This window comes from Gymnoscopelus braueri (genome assembly GCF_963280865.1).
Source record: "Gymnoscopelus braueri genome assembly, chromosome: 16".
NCBI classification, from domain to species: Eukaryota; Metazoa; Chordata; class Actinopteri; order Myctophiformes; family Myctophidae; genus Gymnoscopelus; species Gymnoscopelus braueri.
The window spans coordinates 33812690-33831153 of record NC_137616.1 but is presented as its reverse complement, the minus strand read 5'-3'; the positions used below and the strand labels follow the sequence as shown (position 1 = coordinate 33831153).

Genomic DNA, 18464 nt, shown 5'->3' with positions numbered 1-18464 from the left:
GAGACGATGACTGAGAAACAAGGCCGAGGAAGAATGAGACAGAGCATCGGAGAGCAGCATTATCCCATTAGAACCGGTAAAGCATCCGTGTCGTTTTATATTTCAGCGTTGGCTATTCCAAAATAGCAGATATACAAGCTCACAGCCTGCTATTTTTGAACATTTTTTTAAAATCTTGAAAGGGTGAGAACGACTGATTTAGAAGGCATTTTGTAGAATTGGCCCCATGATGTCTTAACCCATTAAAGCATGAGGTTCCGATTCTACAAAATGTCTTCTAAATCCTAACAGTTTTCTGAAAAACCCGATATTGCTATATCAGTGGTTCTCAAACGTTTTCATGTCAAGGACCCCCAAAATTACATGTATTTGGCCACAGACCCCCATCTGAAAATGTTTGGATCCAGGGACCCCCCAGAAGCAAAGATTTGAGTTAAAAATGTTTGCTTCAAAAAAATATATAATCAAAGATTTGCGGAAAAAATTACCACTTAAAAAAAAAAGAAGCAGATCTACAAGCTCATAGTTTCTATATCTGCTATTTTTGAATAGCCCAAAGTATAAAACAATGGTTTAAGTGGTTACACAGCTGCGTTCCCGGTTCTTAATGGGTTAATGGGTTATGCGGCAGGCAGGCAGGAGCAGCATATGTACCGATAGGGAAAACGCTAGCGCTCAGCGCTATACGATAAGGGACAAACGATCAGGCCTGCTGCAGGCAGATTGGTTCTAATGCTCAGCCTTTGGACTGGAATCTGCAGAAAGACTTTGTCAGAGCTCAGCGCCTAATCATTTAATTGAGCACTTAATTCTCCCTCCTAATTCATTAACCCTTTAAGACCGGGAACGCATCCGTGTCATTTAAAGATTATACTTTGGGCTATTCAAAAATAGCAGATCTACAAGCTCATAGCGCGGCACCGAGTGAACTTGTAGATCTGCTATTTTTGAAAAATCATGAAAATTTGTGAAAATCTTTGAATATATATTTTTTTAAGCGAACATTTTTAACTCATGTTACAACTTCTGGGGGGTCCCTGGAACATAATATTTTGAGATGGGGGTCCATGGCCAAATACATATCATTTTGGGTGGTCCTTGACATGAAAACGTTTAAGCATCACTTACAGCAACATACGTTTTTTTCAAAACGGTTAGGATTTAGAAGACATTTGTAGAATCCCCCAGAAGCAAAGATTTGAATTACAAATGTTCGCTATAAAAACATATATATTCAAAGATTTGCTCAAGATCTTTCCAAAAAATAGCAGATCTATAAGCTCATAGCGCGGCACTCGGTGCCGCGCTATGAGCTTGTATATCTGCTATTTAGCCAAATAAATCAAAACATTACACACAGCGTTCCCGGTCTTAATGGGTTAAGGGAGGCAGAAATGATTTTAGCTATTCATTTGCATCACGTCGTCCAGCGTGTGTGTGCTGTGTGCACCAGGTGGACTCCGTATGTCTCTGTCTGATTGCGGACTACGATTTTGGAGGTGACTCACTGGGAGGTGACTTTCAGGATAATTAATAACACTAATAGGCAGATGATTAATTATTAAGTTTAAGCACCCCCGCTACATATGACAATGTGTTAAAATAGTAGTAAAGGGGTACAGCAGCGCTACACGCTCATTACCATTTCGTCAAGGACAACATTTGAGTAAGAGTTTTGATAATTAGCGTAGATGGATGGGTTGCTAAGACTGAGAAAACTGCTAACTAAGTGAGCAAATAATTGGAAATTATACAATAAAGCAATAACTAAATTCCAGAGAGGCTAGTGAATTCTTGGGATAAAGTGTTGGTGTCCTTCAAAGCAGCGGTTCTGAACATTTTCAGGCCACAGTCCCCCAAAATAATCATATTTGAACTGGGGACCCCCCACCCTGACAAGCTCTTGGAATTGTAGGAGTTGAGGCATTACATTTTAATTGCCTCGTTCCACAGATAAATAGCGAAAATAGCTGATCTACAAGCTATAAATCGGCAATTTCCAGAATGTTTGCCTCTAACTTTGGTAATATTTGACAATTGGGCCTTTATGTTTAATAGAACAGTTTGTTGATTACTTTTCACGCAGTAGCCTAGAGGTCTTTTTTCCCCTTTTCATTTTAGAGGTATTAAAAAGGTCTTAAAAGTCCTTAAATTGTCACTTTAGAAATGTGCAGATACCCTTTATACGCTTATACTGTATGTTGGTTTGTTTACTGTTGAGTGAGAAAACTATGTTGCACATTAAGCTAATCATTTGGCGATTCCCCAAAATAATTTTGGGGTCCCGAGCCACAGGTTGAGAACCACTGCTTCAAAGTATGACATACTAAATACACAAGACATGTACAGATCGAGATGGATATGCTCTTTCCAGCTAATGCTCTGGCTTGAGATCAACCACTCTGGAATTACCGGTTACAACTATGTCCGTGCTGCTAATAAGTACGCAGGATTTGTGAGCCAACATAAAAAACACTGCAAAAACCACAGGATGAATGAATAGTATAATTATAAAACGTGTTGTTTCAATTCCTGGATGACGATGTGCTGAGGCCGCGTTCCACACACAGTGACAGTGTCCCTGATATACTCACGGCTAAATAGAACATTCATATCAGTGTTTTTCATCACAAACATAACCGATCCTATCCAAAGCAGCAAGGCTAGCATGGGTTGCTAGCTCAGCATTCAGTGTGTCTGGTCGATGCCACATTATAGTGTCAACACTATAAGGTGTTGTAGTCGGTGCACAGCTCACACAAAACAGGTCCAAACGAATTCATTGTTGCTTATTAACCACATGGCACTCTAACCTGTGGTACACAGCAGTGGGTTCTCAAACTTTTTCCATGTCAACGACCCCCAAAGATATATATTTGGCCGCGGACACCGTTCTGAAAATATTTTGTGCCAAGGACCCCCAGAAGGGAAGATTTATGTTAAAGAAATTCAAAAGTATTCAAAATTATTCGATATAAGAAATAAAGTAAATGCAGCTTGTGCATTTGCTATTTGAATAGCCAACATATAAATGGATAAAGTGGTTAAAATTATTGGAACCCCCCCCCCCCCCCCCCCCAAGGACCCCTGGAGGTCTTTGAGGAGACTTTGAGAACCACCGGTATAGACCATATTCACACGGCGGCCATATTGCCATTAAGTCAATGAAATGCCACCCCAGTTGCCACCCCAGTTGCCACAGCAACGCAATGTTAAATTCCAAAATGGCCGCCGTGTGAATATGGACTATACAGCATCATGAATACTGTCACTAAGGGGTTTGGTTTTTGTAATACAGGCCAGTGTTGATTTTGTAGACTAAAACTATGACGAAAAGTGTTGGTCGACTACCTTTTTTCCACTGACGAAAACGAAATAAAAACGAAATAGATACTAAGCTATGATGAGTAAAACTAAGACTAAATATATTGACAATTTTGTCAACAAATAAAAACTAGACTAAAATGCTAGTGAGGGGCTAGAGGAGAAGAGATCCAGTAGAACTAAAAGACAAGTCATTTCATGTTTTGTTGCGCTCTGAAAATAGCAGATCTACAAGCTCACAACGCGTCGCTCAGCTGTGAGCTTGTAGATCGGCTATTTTCAGCACGCAACCAAGTGTAAAATCAGCCATTACCACGCCATCAAGGCACAGCCAAAATACTTTTTTGACTAAATCAACTGTAGATTTAGTCGACTATAATCTTATGATATTTTAGTCGACTAAAACTAGACAAAAACTAAAACATTTCAGATGACTAAAATATGACTAAAACTAAATGGAATTTTATTCAAAAGACTATGACTAAAATGTCAAGACTATGTCAAAATCAACACTGATACAGGCATCTCTCACAGCTGACCTGTGAGGTCTTGTCGGTGTGGATTTCTGCCTGTGTCCTGGCCTCCTCCAGCTCCTTCTGCAGCCTCCTGCACTTGGCCCTCCACTGGCGCACGGCCTCCTGGGCTCTGGTCTTCAGCTCCTCCCTGCTCCTCGTACTCTCCAGGAGTAACGAGTCCGTCTCCCTCCTCTCTGCCTGGCCTCGGTCCTGAGAGATATACAAGATATGGAATTGATGTGAATGAGGCAAAAAAAATCTACATTTCTTAAAACCACCATAAGACTATATATGGGCAACTGGCGGCCCGCGGCCCGACCTTCACTTAATGCGGCCCGCAGGTTAATATCGGAATACTGATATATTATTGATTTCAGCTGTTACAATTCCAAACATGACCCAATTACTTCAGTCTATATTAGTAGCTTAATGACTAGTATTACATTTGTATTTAAGTTCATAAAGATAACATAAGTATAACTAAATACATTTGAAATTAAATAAAAAATGTAACTTTTCAGGATTCCAATAAAAAAATTGCCAAAAAATAACTGGATCCCAATTCAAAATCACACCCAGTGTGAAGTGAGCGGTGTCATTTAAAAACAACAATCACAGTACTGAGCCGCATTTCATCATGCGTCTCGCTAGCCAATCACAGTACTGAGCAAAGGGTGTGAATAGAGTCAGCCAATCACAGTACAGCGAAAGACAAATTTTCACGACGGTCTTTTCACAACGGTCCCAAACCCACTTATAGGAGCGGCTACACCGCTCAAAAATAGCAGATCTGCAAGCTCAAAACGCGTCGCAGTGCAACGTGTTTTGAGCTATTTGTGCTACTTTTGTGTGACATAGAATGGCGAAAAAAGTTAAAACTAGAAAATGTGCTCCTCGGAGCACAGGTCTCCGCCAGTACTGTTCCTGATTAATCCTGTCTTACCTATTTATATTACATATTGTCACGTGTCACTTGACCAATGTTAGCTTGGCTGATGGAAGCTCACTTCAAAAAATATCTAATATTTTTTGTAAAAAGAGAGATATACAAGATATGGAATTGATGTGAATGAGGCAAAAAAATCTACATTTCTTAAAACCACCAAAAAATATCTAATATTTTTTGAAGTGCGTCACCTATTTATAGGTTTCTATGTCATCATGCGTCTCGCTAGCCAATCAGAGCATTGGTGACAACAATATTGTCACGTGTCACGCGAAGCTTGACCAATGTTAGCTTGGCTGAGACGGGGACACACACGGAAGGACAAGAACGAAAACACACTCTCCACCTCTGGCGGAGACAATAAGGAGAGACAGTATATATACAATGTGGCCCTCTGGAGTGAGTGTGGAAATATAGTGGCCCTCTCCAGCATCAAAGTTGCCCACCGCTGGACTACAGGAAAAAAACTGTCAGACTGTCAATGATAAGACGGTGTCTGGAAGAACGGTCCGTCGACAACTACATAGAGCAGTGGGTTTTCAACCTTTTTCATATCAAGGTCCATTATTTATTCGACATTTGAGCCACGGATTCACCATTTGATGAGATTTAGACTCTCGGACCCATAAGACTTTGAATATTTTGTTGTTGTTGGATACGATTTTGTCCACAATTCCATGCTGTGTTGATGTTGGTACCAATAGGAGAGATAACAGGCAAACGTTGATCAAAATAAAAATTCTTTAATCAAGTAATGCAGATGTTTAACAATAATTTAACTCTTGAGAGCGTAAAATGAAACCAAATGGACCCGTAAGGGTCCATTTGGTTTCATTTTACGCTCTCAAGAGTTAAAGATCTAATAAGGGTCCATTTGGTTACCAACTCTCCATCATTTAGCTTGGGGACCATCTGGAACCCCATCAAGGCCCACTGGTGGTCCCCGGACCACTGGTTGAGAACCACTGACATAGAGGGATGCTATAGTAGTGAACACAAACCCCTCATTACAAAGACAAATGCACATTTTAAGAGTTCCGATAATGGTGGGGGAGAGGAGAGCATACATCTACTGTAGGTCCTGCAGTAAATCCCCCATAGGGTGATCAGCTGCAGGGTCTATAGAGACTGTGAAGGCCATGGCATTCTTCATTCATTCTCCTACTCATCAAACCATTCAGTGACCCCTCATGCCCTGTGGATGTTTTTTTTAACCCCTTAAGACCGGGAACGCATGTGTCATTTTCAGATTTCTTTGGCTATTCAAAAAACAGAAGATATACAAGCTCATAGCGAGTGCCGCGCGCTATGAGCTTGTAGATCTGCTGTTTTTGAAAAGCGAACATTTGTAAAATATGTTGTTCCAGGGATCCCCCAGAAGCAAAGATTTGAGTTACAAATGTTTGCTTTAAAAAAAAATGTATTTCAAAGATTTGCACACATTTTCACGATTTTTCAAAAAATAGCAGATCTACAAGCTTCTACGAGCTTGTATATCTGCTATTTTTTAATAGCCAAATAAATAAAAGTGACACAGATGCGTTCCCGGTCTTAATGGGTTAATGTGTTCTTTTGATATACCCTTGTTGAAACGTGTCCTCTGCATTTGACCCATCCTAAGTACTTAGGCAGCCACAGTGTAGTGTCCAGGGACCAACTGACTCCAGTTGTGATGCCAGTGCCTTGGGGTCAAGGGCAATGGCAGCAGTATGTATGTACATAGTATCAGTGGTGGAAAAAGTACTAAAATTATTTACTTAAGTAAAAGTACCAATACTGCAATGAAGGAGTACTCTGATACAAGTAAAAGTACGTAATTAAAAAATTACTTGAGTAAAAGTGCAAAAGTATTAGTATCAAAATGTATGTTTATAACGTAATACTTTATATCTGCAAAGTAACTAGTAACTAAAGTTTTCAAATCATTGTAGTGGAGTAAAAGTGGAGTACAATATTTGCCTCTGAGATGTAGTGGAGTAGAAGTGAAAGTACGGACAATTGGAAATACTCCAGTAAAGTAAAAGTACCTCAAAATTGTACTTAAGTACAGTACTTGAGTAAATGTACTTAGTTACTTTACACCACTGCATAGTATGCATGTACCAGGAGGAAACCCATACATACAGGCACGGGGAGAACACACAGAAAGGAACACCCTGGCAGGCCAACCTGCCAGGGTTCGAACACAGGGGTTTCTTGCTGTGCGGCAACTAGTGGTGTAAAGTAACTAAGTACATTTACTCAAGTACTGTACTTAAGTAAAATTTTGAGGTATTCTTCACTTTACTGGAGTATTTCCAATTTTCTGTACTTTTACTTCTACTCCACTACATCTCAGAGGCAAATATTGTACTTTTACTCCGCGACAATTATTTGAAAACTTTAGTTACTAGTTACTTTGTATATTTTAGTTATTATTACAAAACATACATTAACCACTTCAGCCCTATATATATTTCGGCTATTTGAAAATAGCCGATCTACAAGCGCTTGTGAGCTTGTAGATCTGCTATTTTCAAAAGATTTTTTATACATTTTATACATTTGAAAAAATAAATATATTTTGATGCCAATACTTTTGTACTTCTACTCAAGTAAATTTTTAATGCCGGACTTGTACTTGTAACGGAGTAGTTCTACAATGCAGTATTGATACTTTTATTTTACTTAAATAAAACACTTGAGTATTTCTTCCACCACTGCTCAGAATAACAGTGCACTGATGCATAGTGGCCTTTTTCCTCTAAAAGGGGACAAGTGAACCCAAAGTGATGTGTGCAAAATGTCACCACCACAGCTTAACAGAATTCAGGCCTGTCTCGTTCTCTTGGTGTGGAGGAGGAGGATACGGTGGAGAATATGGTAAAGGATGACTCATCCTAGCATTAAAGAGTGACTTATTTCTCTGTAGACCAGTACCACTGAACCGCTGAACTCTCAGCTGTGCATTTGTCTTGGTAATGAGGAGTTTATACACTGCGACTCCACTATAACATCCCTCTCTATGTAGTTGTCGATAGACTGTTCTTGCTGGGAGTCCTGATCACGTCCTGCATTGACATGTTCAGTTGCTGTTCTGTTTTTCCTTACATATCGCACTAATATACACAAGTAAGACGCGCGAACGCTGGAAGCGAACGCAGCTCGAAAATATTGTGTATTTACGGACTCGGAATCCGTGTTATTTGACTGTGTGTGTGTGTGTGTGTGTGTGTGTGTGTGTGTGTGTGTGTGTGTGTGTGTGTGTGTGTGTGTGTGTGTGTGTGTGTTTGTGTGTGGCAGGCTGGTGTGCATTGTCTAAATTCCTGCACTCTGGCGCACTCTGGAGGCTGCTTACAGGCAGTGCACGCATGTGAGTCACATGGGGCCATGTGAGCCAATGAGAGCATGAACACAGACAGAATCGCAGACACACAGACAGACACACAACCTGAGCAGGGTTACATAGTAAGCTCCACTTGGTCGGAGGCGCGGCTTCGCCGCGCCTCCTTCCGCGTTCGCAATAAGCATCAGGGTCATTGAAAGTGCGCTTTTGACAAGAAATGTTGACCCTATTAACAAGTGTCTTCTTGTCCCATGAAAATGTAATAATAATAATATTAAGCGCATCAAAGATATGTTTAAATAATATTTCATAAGAATTTAAGATTTGCTACCGGTTGAAGCCGATTCTACAAATGTCTTCTAAATCCCAACGGTATTCTGAAAAACGTATGTTTCTATATCAGTGGTGCTCAAAAATGTTCATGGCAAGGACCCCCGAAATGTTATGTATTTGGCCGCCGACCCCCATCTCAAAATATGTTGTTCCAGGGACCCCCCAAAAGCAAAGATTTGAGTTAAAAATGCTTTAAAATAATATAGATATTCAAAGATTTGCACACATTTTCACGATTTTTCAAAAATAGCAGATCTTCAAGCTTGTTGCCGCGCTATGAGCTTGTAGATCTGCTATTTTTGAATAGCCAAAGCGTAAAATAATGCTTTTTTAGCTCAAATCAAAAAGTGACACAGATGCGTTCCAGGTCTTAATGGGTTAAATAATATTTCATAAGAATGTAAGATTTGCTACCGGTTTAAAATGAACCAATAGGCGTATTCAAGCACATTCACAATTCTGTTCCAGGTACTGCGGAAAGCCTGGTGATGCCTGCATGATTCAGCAAATCTCTACCATGTCGCCATTACTGTTAGTTCCACACTCTAAGCTACAATGAAACAATGGCTCAAACCCACCATCTGCCGCCAGTTCGTTATTTGTGCGCAGATGTGCCGTAAAAATGTGTAAACAAGTTATAGTCAAATGTTTCCGTCAGATTTTACAGTGCAAAAACTCATGTATGTGGACACATTGACTGGATAAAAGACACAAAAAAAGGATGATTCAAACAGATATGCAATTAAGTGTCAGTGATGCTGGAAAACAATAGGACTTTCTAAAGAGTCTGGGGGCCAAAAGCTTGAAATTAAATATTAACGGGCCTATGTTAAGATCATTCATGTTAAAACATAAATTTGTGTGACCTCCTCGACCTAACTGGCCTGAAAAGGTTCATGCTGATCAGTCCAGGGATTTCTGAGAGACACACACACACACACAGAAACAGGAGCGAAAGTATGATCTCCACCTCCTGGCCTTCCGGACTGGCAGAGATAATAATAATAACAATAACAATAACTAGGGGTGTGCCGATATATCGTCCCGCGATATATCGCGATACGTTTTCGTGACGATATACGTATCATTTTGACGTTTTTGGAAATAACGCCATTAAAGGTAGGGTAAGTGATATTTTTTGGTTAAAACAAAAAGTATTTTGTTAAAAGGTTAAAATTCTATATTCTGATAGTAATCATTGCTATAGAGTGTTTGTTCAGTAACAGATGTCTCCCTGTCTCTCCAGCTCTTTAATAAACAGAAAATACATTTTTCGGTAGGTGTCAAAATCTCAGCCAATCAGGAGAAAGTACCCATTTTTAAGCTTTTGTATAGTGTTCCAGTTAAAATTTTGTCTGCTCATTTCTTAGTGTCATCACTTCCAATTTCACTTGTTTAATCTATATCCTGATTGAGTTCTCTGTCCTGGTTGGATAAAATTGGAAATGAAACTACAAAAAAAAAAAAAAAAACTACAAAATACATTTTTTGTTTTATAAAGAGCTGGAGAGACATGGAGACTCTTTATATGGACAGGACACTCTATAGTAACTCTATTTGAAACTTTGCAAATCACTTACACTACCTTTAACGCTATTATTTTTTGGCAATAATAATAATGCAAAAACATAAGTATTTGTTTGCATTTGCTTCTTTCCCCCCCATATATTTTCATAATACAAAAGTGCCATATATCGATATTGTGAGCCCAATATCGTGTATCGTATCGTATCGTGAAATGAGTGTATCGGCACCCCCCTAACAATAACAATATTATTAATAATAATAATACCTGTATGTCCTTCAACTGCTCCAGCATGCGCAGCTGTTGCTGCTCCCGCCTGGCGAGGTCAGAGGTCAGCTCCTGAGACGCAGAACAGGGGCGGGTGGAGGAGGAGAAGGAGGGGTTACGGAAGAACAGAGGGGGAAAGAAAACAAAAAAATACATAAAAGAAATCAGAAAGAGACGAGATGGATGTTGTAGATGTCCAGGAGACCATAAGAGGAGACACATACAGATTGTGCGAAGGAAGTAAGAGAGGAAAAACTGAGCGATGCCAGTAGGATATGGGCTGTTTATACACAAAGTTCGCATTTGGCTTTTCTACCACCGGGCTGTTTTTTGAAAAGTGGTTTCAAAGTTGTGCTGGATTAATCACACGGTCCACAAGAAAACCACAGTCAGAACTGCAAAAAGAGCAAGTCCCAGGCACTCAGAAAGTATCAGGAGGAGGAATGTCAATACAATTTAACAGCCTTTAAAAATCACAGTCACTTTGAAGTCTACGGTTTGACTTACCGTAAAAAAAAATCTCCATTTTGATTTAAGCCTCCAGTTTGACTGAAGTTTAAAACCCAGGTAAATGTAAGTTGCTCTGGTACGGCTGAGGTGGGTTTAGGAAATCATTCCAATTACATCCTTACAATCATTCTAAAGTTACTCAAAAGTGGGTTAATAGGCCACAGCGTAAATGTAAAAAAGAGAAAGTGGGTAACAGGACGGAAGATTGACTTTTTAATGGTTTTTTGTTCATTTTTGGTAGGCGTAATAAAACAAAAAAAAACATTGCTGACATCTGTTTGGATCTCAATATAAAAATCATAAGAGACATCCCAGATGGTACCGTACATGCAAAACGCCTACTCATAAACGAGTGGAGTGTGGGACTTTAACCAAAAAACACACTCCTCTGTGAAAGCCAAAATCACAGACTGGAGTGCCAGTTCTTAAAGCATCAGTCATTTCTACGAGTGCTTCATTGATGTGCATCGTAGCCTTGGGTGCCCCTACTTGACGAGGTCACGCTTTTTTTATCTAAACGTCTCATTAAAGTGACGGAAACGTGTGTGTGTGTGTGTGTGTGTGTGTGTGTGTGTGTGTGTGTAGTATAACCGACTTGCCGTTTTACTTCTGATCTACTATTCTGGTGCTGTACCTGTCCATGTTTCATAATGTATAATAATGTTCTGCTTGACTTCCGTGAAGACCCGTTTCCACTGAAACACCAAGTCAAATTCCTCGTACATGCAAATTAATATGGTAATGGGGGTCTTTCTGATTCTGGCACTGTGTCCCCGTGCCGTGACGATCAAGTGATATAAGTGGCGGCGTGCTGTGGCACCACTGATGAGCAGTGGTGTAAAGTAACTAAGTACATTTTTGAGGAATTTTTACTTTACTGGAGTATTTCCCAATTTCAATACTTTTACTTCTACTCCATTACATCTCAGAGGCAAATATTGTACTTTTACTCCACTACAATTGTATTTGACAGCTTTAGTTACTAGTTACTTTGCAGATTTAGATTATTATTACAAAACATGCATGAACCACTTCAGCCCTACTGTATATACATTTCAGCCATTTGAAAATAGCAGATCTACAAGCTCACAATGCGACGCATTGTGAGCTTGTAGATCTGCTATTTTCAAAGATTTTTATACATGTTGAACTTGTGAAATGGGACATTCTGCATGATGAGTACTTTTACTTTTGGTACTTTAAGTATATTTTGATGCCAATACTTTTGCACTTTTACTCAAGTAAATTTTGATTACCGGACTTTTACCTGTAACAGAGTATTTCTACACTGCAGTATTGATACTTTTACTTAAGTAAAAAATGTTAGTACTTTTTCAACCGCTGCTGATGAGTAGAGCCCACCAATGCCACATTTTTAGGTCCTAGAACACGGCTTACCGATGCTTTGACCGATGCATAGTACGACTTAGGACCTGAGGCTGATTCTACACACGCCTTCTAAATCGCTCAGCAGATCTACAAGCTCCTAAGGCGTCACTTCGTGCCGCACTATGAGCTTGTAGATCTGCTATTTTTGAACTTTAGTGAACATCTTTGAATATTTTTTTAACACTCTCACCTCAAGCCGAGTGCAGAGTTGAATCCTCTCCTTCTCACTGCGGTCGAGAGTGCGTTTCAGCTCGTCCACCTCGCCGAGGATTGAGGCCTTGCGTAGCTCGGCTCGCAGCTCCGCAACTTCTTTTTCCAGGTCCGAACGATCTACGCACACACACACATACAGTACATAGTCACATCATCGTGGTTTGAGATGAGAGGAACTGAAGGTAAAGGCAAGAGATGATGAGACAATAGACAAAGGCAAAGAGGAGAAGAGAGTCTAAATGTGTGTATTAAAGAGAGAATGCCTACAGTATGTGAACAATTCAGGCTCAGAGGATATTATGTAAAGCAGATTTTTTTTTTTTTTTTTTGCACTTGCTTACTGTGTATTACTTCAGGAAATTCAGCCTACCAGATCCCCAGGAAGTGAACATTTACATAAAATTTTACCTTTTTATGCCCTAAAATTGACAGTGCTACGTTCCAATAGACTGGTTTTATAAATGATCACAGAATGTTTTAGTGATAATTTTCCCCTACTTTTATTCAAGTCCTTTTTTCTCTTTGTCACATCGTTGTTGCATACCACGATTAATCTCTTCTCCTCTCACCATGACTCCGTCTACCACTTATTTATAGTCAACAAAAGGCTTTTTTATCCACTTTGAAATGATAAGAAATCATTTTGAAATGACTTATTTCTCGTCACTCAAGAACTGACTCCTAATGGACTTTCTTTTTTTTTTGTGGTTGTGGTTTACAGTGGTTTTATTGTGCTGTGGTTTATTGTGATTTTACAGGAAGGCTAAAGGTACAAAACATATTTATAAGTGCTTGAATTCAATTAGAAAAACTATGAATTGATTAAAATTTCTATTTGAGAACATTTAAGCAATCAAATAACCAAAAAATAAACAAAGGTCACTTTTTGTTAGATAAATACACAAACTGAACTTCAATTTAACCACCAGAATGTAAAAAGAAATAGCCAATCTACAACCTCACAATGATACTTATTTTTGAAACGTTTTGAAAGCTGATTGTTCGCCTATAATGACATGCCCAAAATAGGAACTAACTAACCAGATTTAAAGTGGTTAAAAATCAGGACACACTGGCTACATACTGTACTTGCAGATACCAACGTTGTCTGAAAGGTCAAATAATGGCAAATACAGTACATCGTCCCACAACCAAGCTTTCACTCTTTCCACCCCTCTTTTGTGCATTTGCCCCACCTATTCCTCTCTTCTCCATCTCTACCTCGTTCCCCTTTACAGAATATCTATCCCCTCACTCCTCCCTCCTTTTTCCACCACTCGTTCTGCCTTGTACACCTAGCGTGGGACCAGACGAATCTGCCAGTGCAAAAAAAAACTGGCTATGCGAGGCTATTGTACACCCCCCAGGGATGCAAATTATCAATGAATTCATTAATTGATAGTTGATAACCTTAACGATCGATAAATCGATTCACTGATAAGTGGCGTTTTTTTAGGATCAAAAGGAAAATTCTTGTCCGAAACCAAAAATGAGTGCAAAAACACAATTGCCTTGATGTATATAACATTAACCCATTAAGACCTGGAACTGTGTCATTTTTTTATTTGAGCTAAAAAGCATTATTTTACACTTTGGGCTATTCAAAAATAGCAGATATACAAGCTCATAGCGCGGCACCGAGTGCCGCGCTACGAGCTTGTAGATCTGCTATTTTTGAAAAATCGTGAAAATGTGTGCGAATCTTTGAATATATATATATTTTAAAGCGAACATTTTTAACTCAAATCTTTGCTTCTGGGGGGTCCCTGGAACAACATATTTTGATGGGGGTCCGCGGCCAAATACATATAATTTTGGGGGTTCTTCACATGAAAAAGATTGAGAGCCACTGATATAGAAACATACGTTTTTCAGAAAACCGTTGAGATTTAGGAGACATGTAGAATCGGCTTCAGGTCTCAATGGGTTAAAGAGCGTCAACTAGCTTCAGCTGGACACAGACACACACACCCGATCTCTCCAAAAGCCCTTGAATATGATGGAATATGATTAAGGATGACTGTGATTATGGTAAGCTCACATTTTATATCACACATACCATACCTGTAACTTTCACTAGCCCAAACGTAATTGAAAATTGACACATTTAATCGAGTAAATTCTTAACGGCAGTTAATCGATTATAGATTGATTGTTAACATCCCTACCCCACACCTTCTTGCTCCTGACAATCAAGCCCTCAACACAGTACCTGGCCCTCCTGCCCAACCCCTGTCCTCCCTGTCAGTGTATGGGGGACGGGGAGGCGCCGACAGCTGGGTGATCTCTCGCTGGAGGTCCTGTTGGCTCCTCCGGAGCTCCGCCGTCTCCTTCCCCGTCCTCAGCAGCTCCCCGCGCATGTCCTCCACCTAGGAGGCAACGACCCAACAAATAGACCCAGTCATTTGTTTACAAACATTGAAACCACCCGCACACACACAGGGTTGCGGAAACAAGCGTGTGTAAGCGATTTCCAAACCAGTTGTTTTGAGGGGTAGTCATTTTGGTTCACTCAATGTCCTGCAATGTCCCCCATGAGGCTCTCATGGGGAACGCACAGAGCAGCCGGTTGCTATGTGGGAGTTTTGAGGACAACTAGTTTTGGAATCGCTTACACGCGAAAGAAACCAAAGCTTATATTAAAGATGGAGAGGTCACAATGCATGCTCCTACACACTGCGATGCAAATGTTGCCCGCCTCCGCTAGGGGTCTGCACAAACATCAGCCAAAGGCTTTATGGAATGTACTGAAGTGTGTCTTATGAGCGGTCGGGTTCTTTTGCAACCTGCCAGCGTGAGTGTGTGTGTCATGTGATCTGATGAGGGTCACGGTCAAACTTAACACATCGGGTGCCAAACACGGTCTGAACCGTGTTTGCGCAGAGTAGCGGTCCGGTGCCGAACACGGTCCAGACCGTGAAATATGTCTTTTTGTTTTTTTCGTTTTTCTCCACACGGGCGGGGCTAGAGCAGCTCTGGGAGTACCCATTGTGATCTTGAGAAGGATAGGCCAGATAGATCACCGGAAAAACAAAAACATGGCTCCCATCCACTTCCTGTCTATTTCCTTCTTTAAAACACCTATATCTCCGAATCTGTTTCCGGTGGGGAAAACCGGTCATGCGCGATGCGCGATCCCCCCCCATTGTAACTCGCGAGTGAAATGTTATCGTTCCAGGCTGTAGCCAGGGTCATCGCGCAACATGAATGGATGTTTTTTTTTACATGGATTTGCTCCTCGTGGAGTCTAGAGCTTTAAACAGCAAAGCGCAGTCAATGGGGAGAATGCTGGCACCCAACGTAAGTTGTTATGAAAAAATGCTGGCACCTGATGTGTTAATTGTTGCAAAAAGCTTTTCTCTGCACTAAAAATCCCACAAAAACTGCAGTTTCAAGAACAACGGATCAGATTATTTCATGTATATGTATTATGTCTATGAAGCCTAGGAAAGACTGTCACGTTCGACGTAAGAGGCACTGCAGACTGTTGATGTTCATACAGTGTGCTGTTATTTATGTGTTTGTGTGTTAAATGCACACACACAATACACCAGACATAAATACACGTGCGCACACACACACACACACACACACACACACACACGCACACCTGATGTTCAAGGGACTCCCTGCTGTCCTTTGACTGTTCCAGCAGTCTCCTGGTTTTGTCCAGCTCCTGTTCCATCTGAAGAGCACAGTGCACACAAAGACTGCGTCAACACAACACTGTACTGCACCAGCAGAATGCTGTCATTTGGGAGCAATTTCCAGTTTACAAAAAGTCGCTTTTTTGTTGCCAATACTTTTGGACTTTTACTCAAATACATTTTGAATTCTGGAATTTTACTTGTAACAGAGTATTTCTATATTGCAGTATTGGTACTTTTACTTAAGTAAAGAATTTGAGTAATTTTTCCACCACTGCCGAAGATTGATCTAACCACTTAAGCTCTATATACTTCATCGTTGGATGGATAGCGAAAATAGCAGATCTACAAGCTCACAACGTGTCGCGGTGCAACACACTGTGAGGGGGGGGGGGGGGGGGGCTTCTTTGGACACTTTTGGAAATCGGCTCCTATAATGACATGTTAAAAAATATGGTTGAAAGTGTTCAATGGTAGCAAATAATTAGGTCGTAAATCAGATACGGTCAGTATAAATGAATCCAAAGCCGATATCTTTAAAAACCGAATCCACGCAACTACGTGGAAAGAGAAACATACCTTGGTTTTCTCTTTCTCTGACCTCAGCAGTCTGGCCTTGACGGCTTCATCTCTCTCCTGTGTCTGCTGCCTTCCCAAAGCCTGCACAACGCACACACGCACGCACACACACACACACACACAGAGACCACGGGATGTGTTATGATAGCACACGCAAAAACGCAAGCACCACATTGCCATTAACCCATTGAGACCTGAAGCCGATTCTACATGTCTCCTAAATCTCAACAGTATTCTGAAAAACGTATGTTTCTATATCAGTGGTGCTCAATCTTTTTCATGTCAAGGACCCCCAAAATGATATGTATTTGGCCGCAGACCCCAGTCAAATATCTTGTTCCAGGGACCCCCAGAAGCAAAGATTTGAGTTAAAAATGTTCGCTTTAAAAAATATATATATTCAAAGATTTGCACACATTTTCACGATTTTTCAAAAATAGCAGATCTACAAGCTCGTAGCGCGGCACTCGGTGCCGCGCTATGAGCTTGTATATCTGCTATTTTTGAATAGCCCAAAGTGTAAAATAATGCTTTTTAGCTCAAATCTAAAAATGACACAGTTCCAGGTCTTAATGGGTTAAGCAACTTGAGCCAAACCGTCAAGGGAACGGCGTGGATGCAAAGCGAGAGGCATCGAGTCATCGCCGGGTGGCATCCATCTTGTCTGCTTTGTGAACAGTATGCCTGGCATCACGGTGGAGATTTGTACCAGGGCTTAAAAGATCGATCCCACTCACTCTTTGAGCGGGCTGCGGTGATGAATTACGGGCCGCTAGCAATAACATCCACCCAAGTGACTCATCATCTGTTAGATTCACATCGCATAGCGGGCCCACCGGTGGGGGGGATAAAAATGCCCCCGGACCGCCCTCCTCGCCCCCTGCTCTTTAGCCCATTAAGGCCTGAGTTTCCGATTCTCCAAAATGTCTTCTAAATCCTAACAGTTTTTGGAAAAAATGTTGCCATGTCAGTGGTTCTCAAACTTTTTCACTTCAAGGACCCCAACATGTATATGTATTTGGCCGCAGACCCCCATCTCAAAATATGTTGTTCCAGGGACCCCCCAGAAGCAAAGATTTGAGTTAAAAATGTTCGCTTTAAAAATATATATATTCAAAGATTTGCACACATTTTCTCGATTTTTCAAAAATAGCAGATCTACAAGCTCATAGCGCGGCACCGAGTGCCGCGCTACGAGCTTGTAGATCTGCTATTTTAGCCAAAGTGTAAAATAATGCTTTTTTTTTTGCTCAAATCTAAAAATGACACAGATGCGTCCCAGGTCTAAATGGGTTAGTAGTAAAAGAGATTATTTTCCTCTTCATTTCCTCCCGCTTGTTTATTCACCCTTAATTTTGGGACAAATGCATTATTTCCTATTGCCCGGGGTTCCTATTGCTGGTATCCCATTAGGGCACTGCTGTGGATAGGGATGCAAATGAATCGGCAGCTACTATTATCACACAGAAACACAAACTCACACACACACACACACACACACACACACACACACACACACACACACACACAGCAGAGAGAGTAGGGTAATCTCTCCCCGTCGAGGGGTTGTGGATCTTCCTACAGCTAAACAGCGCCACTCTGTGGTTTTACTATTAAACTGTTGGGAATAATGGCTAAGTGATAAGTGAAGACAGCTGCTCATATAAAAAGGAGACTTTAGTTCCAACATGTAATACCATGTTATTATTTATTATAACGGTGATGTTTAGGGGTGGCTGAATTGCTTCAGTAATACACTATGACTACTAACTCTGCAGAAGCTGGTCTTATTTCATATATAAACAACATTTGCATCCCAACGTGATCATTCTGGAGGCCAATTCTTGGAATGTCTTCAAAAGGAACATTATTGGTAAGAAAACGAGATTTT

The 18464-nt window shown here is 40.6% G+C and overlaps 1 protein-coding gene across 2 annotated transcripts in view; it reads right to left on the bottom strand.

Moving 5' to 3' along the window:
- Nucleotides 1-18464, bottom strand: part of cep128 (centrosomal protein 128) — a 93740-nt gene that overhangs the window by 60197 nt on the left and 15079 nt on the right. For both annotated transcript variants that reach the window (XM_080453070.1, XM_080453071.1), the window contains exons 9-14: nucleotides 16574-16654; nucleotides 15958-16032; nucleotides 14560-14716; nucleotides 12325-12464; nucleotides 10236-10307; nucleotides 3864-4049 (exon numbers count right to left, since the gene is read on the bottom strand). In XM_080453070.1, coding sequence (XP_080309196.1) covers nucleotides 3864-4049; nucleotides 10236-10307; nucleotides 12325-12464; nucleotides 14560-14716; nucleotides 15958-16032; nucleotides 16574-16654 — 711 coding nt within the window. The remainder of the gene's footprint in view (nucleotides 1-3863; nucleotides 4050-10235; nucleotides 10308-12324; nucleotides 12465-14559; nucleotides 14717-15957; nucleotides 16033-16573; nucleotides 16655-18464) is intronic.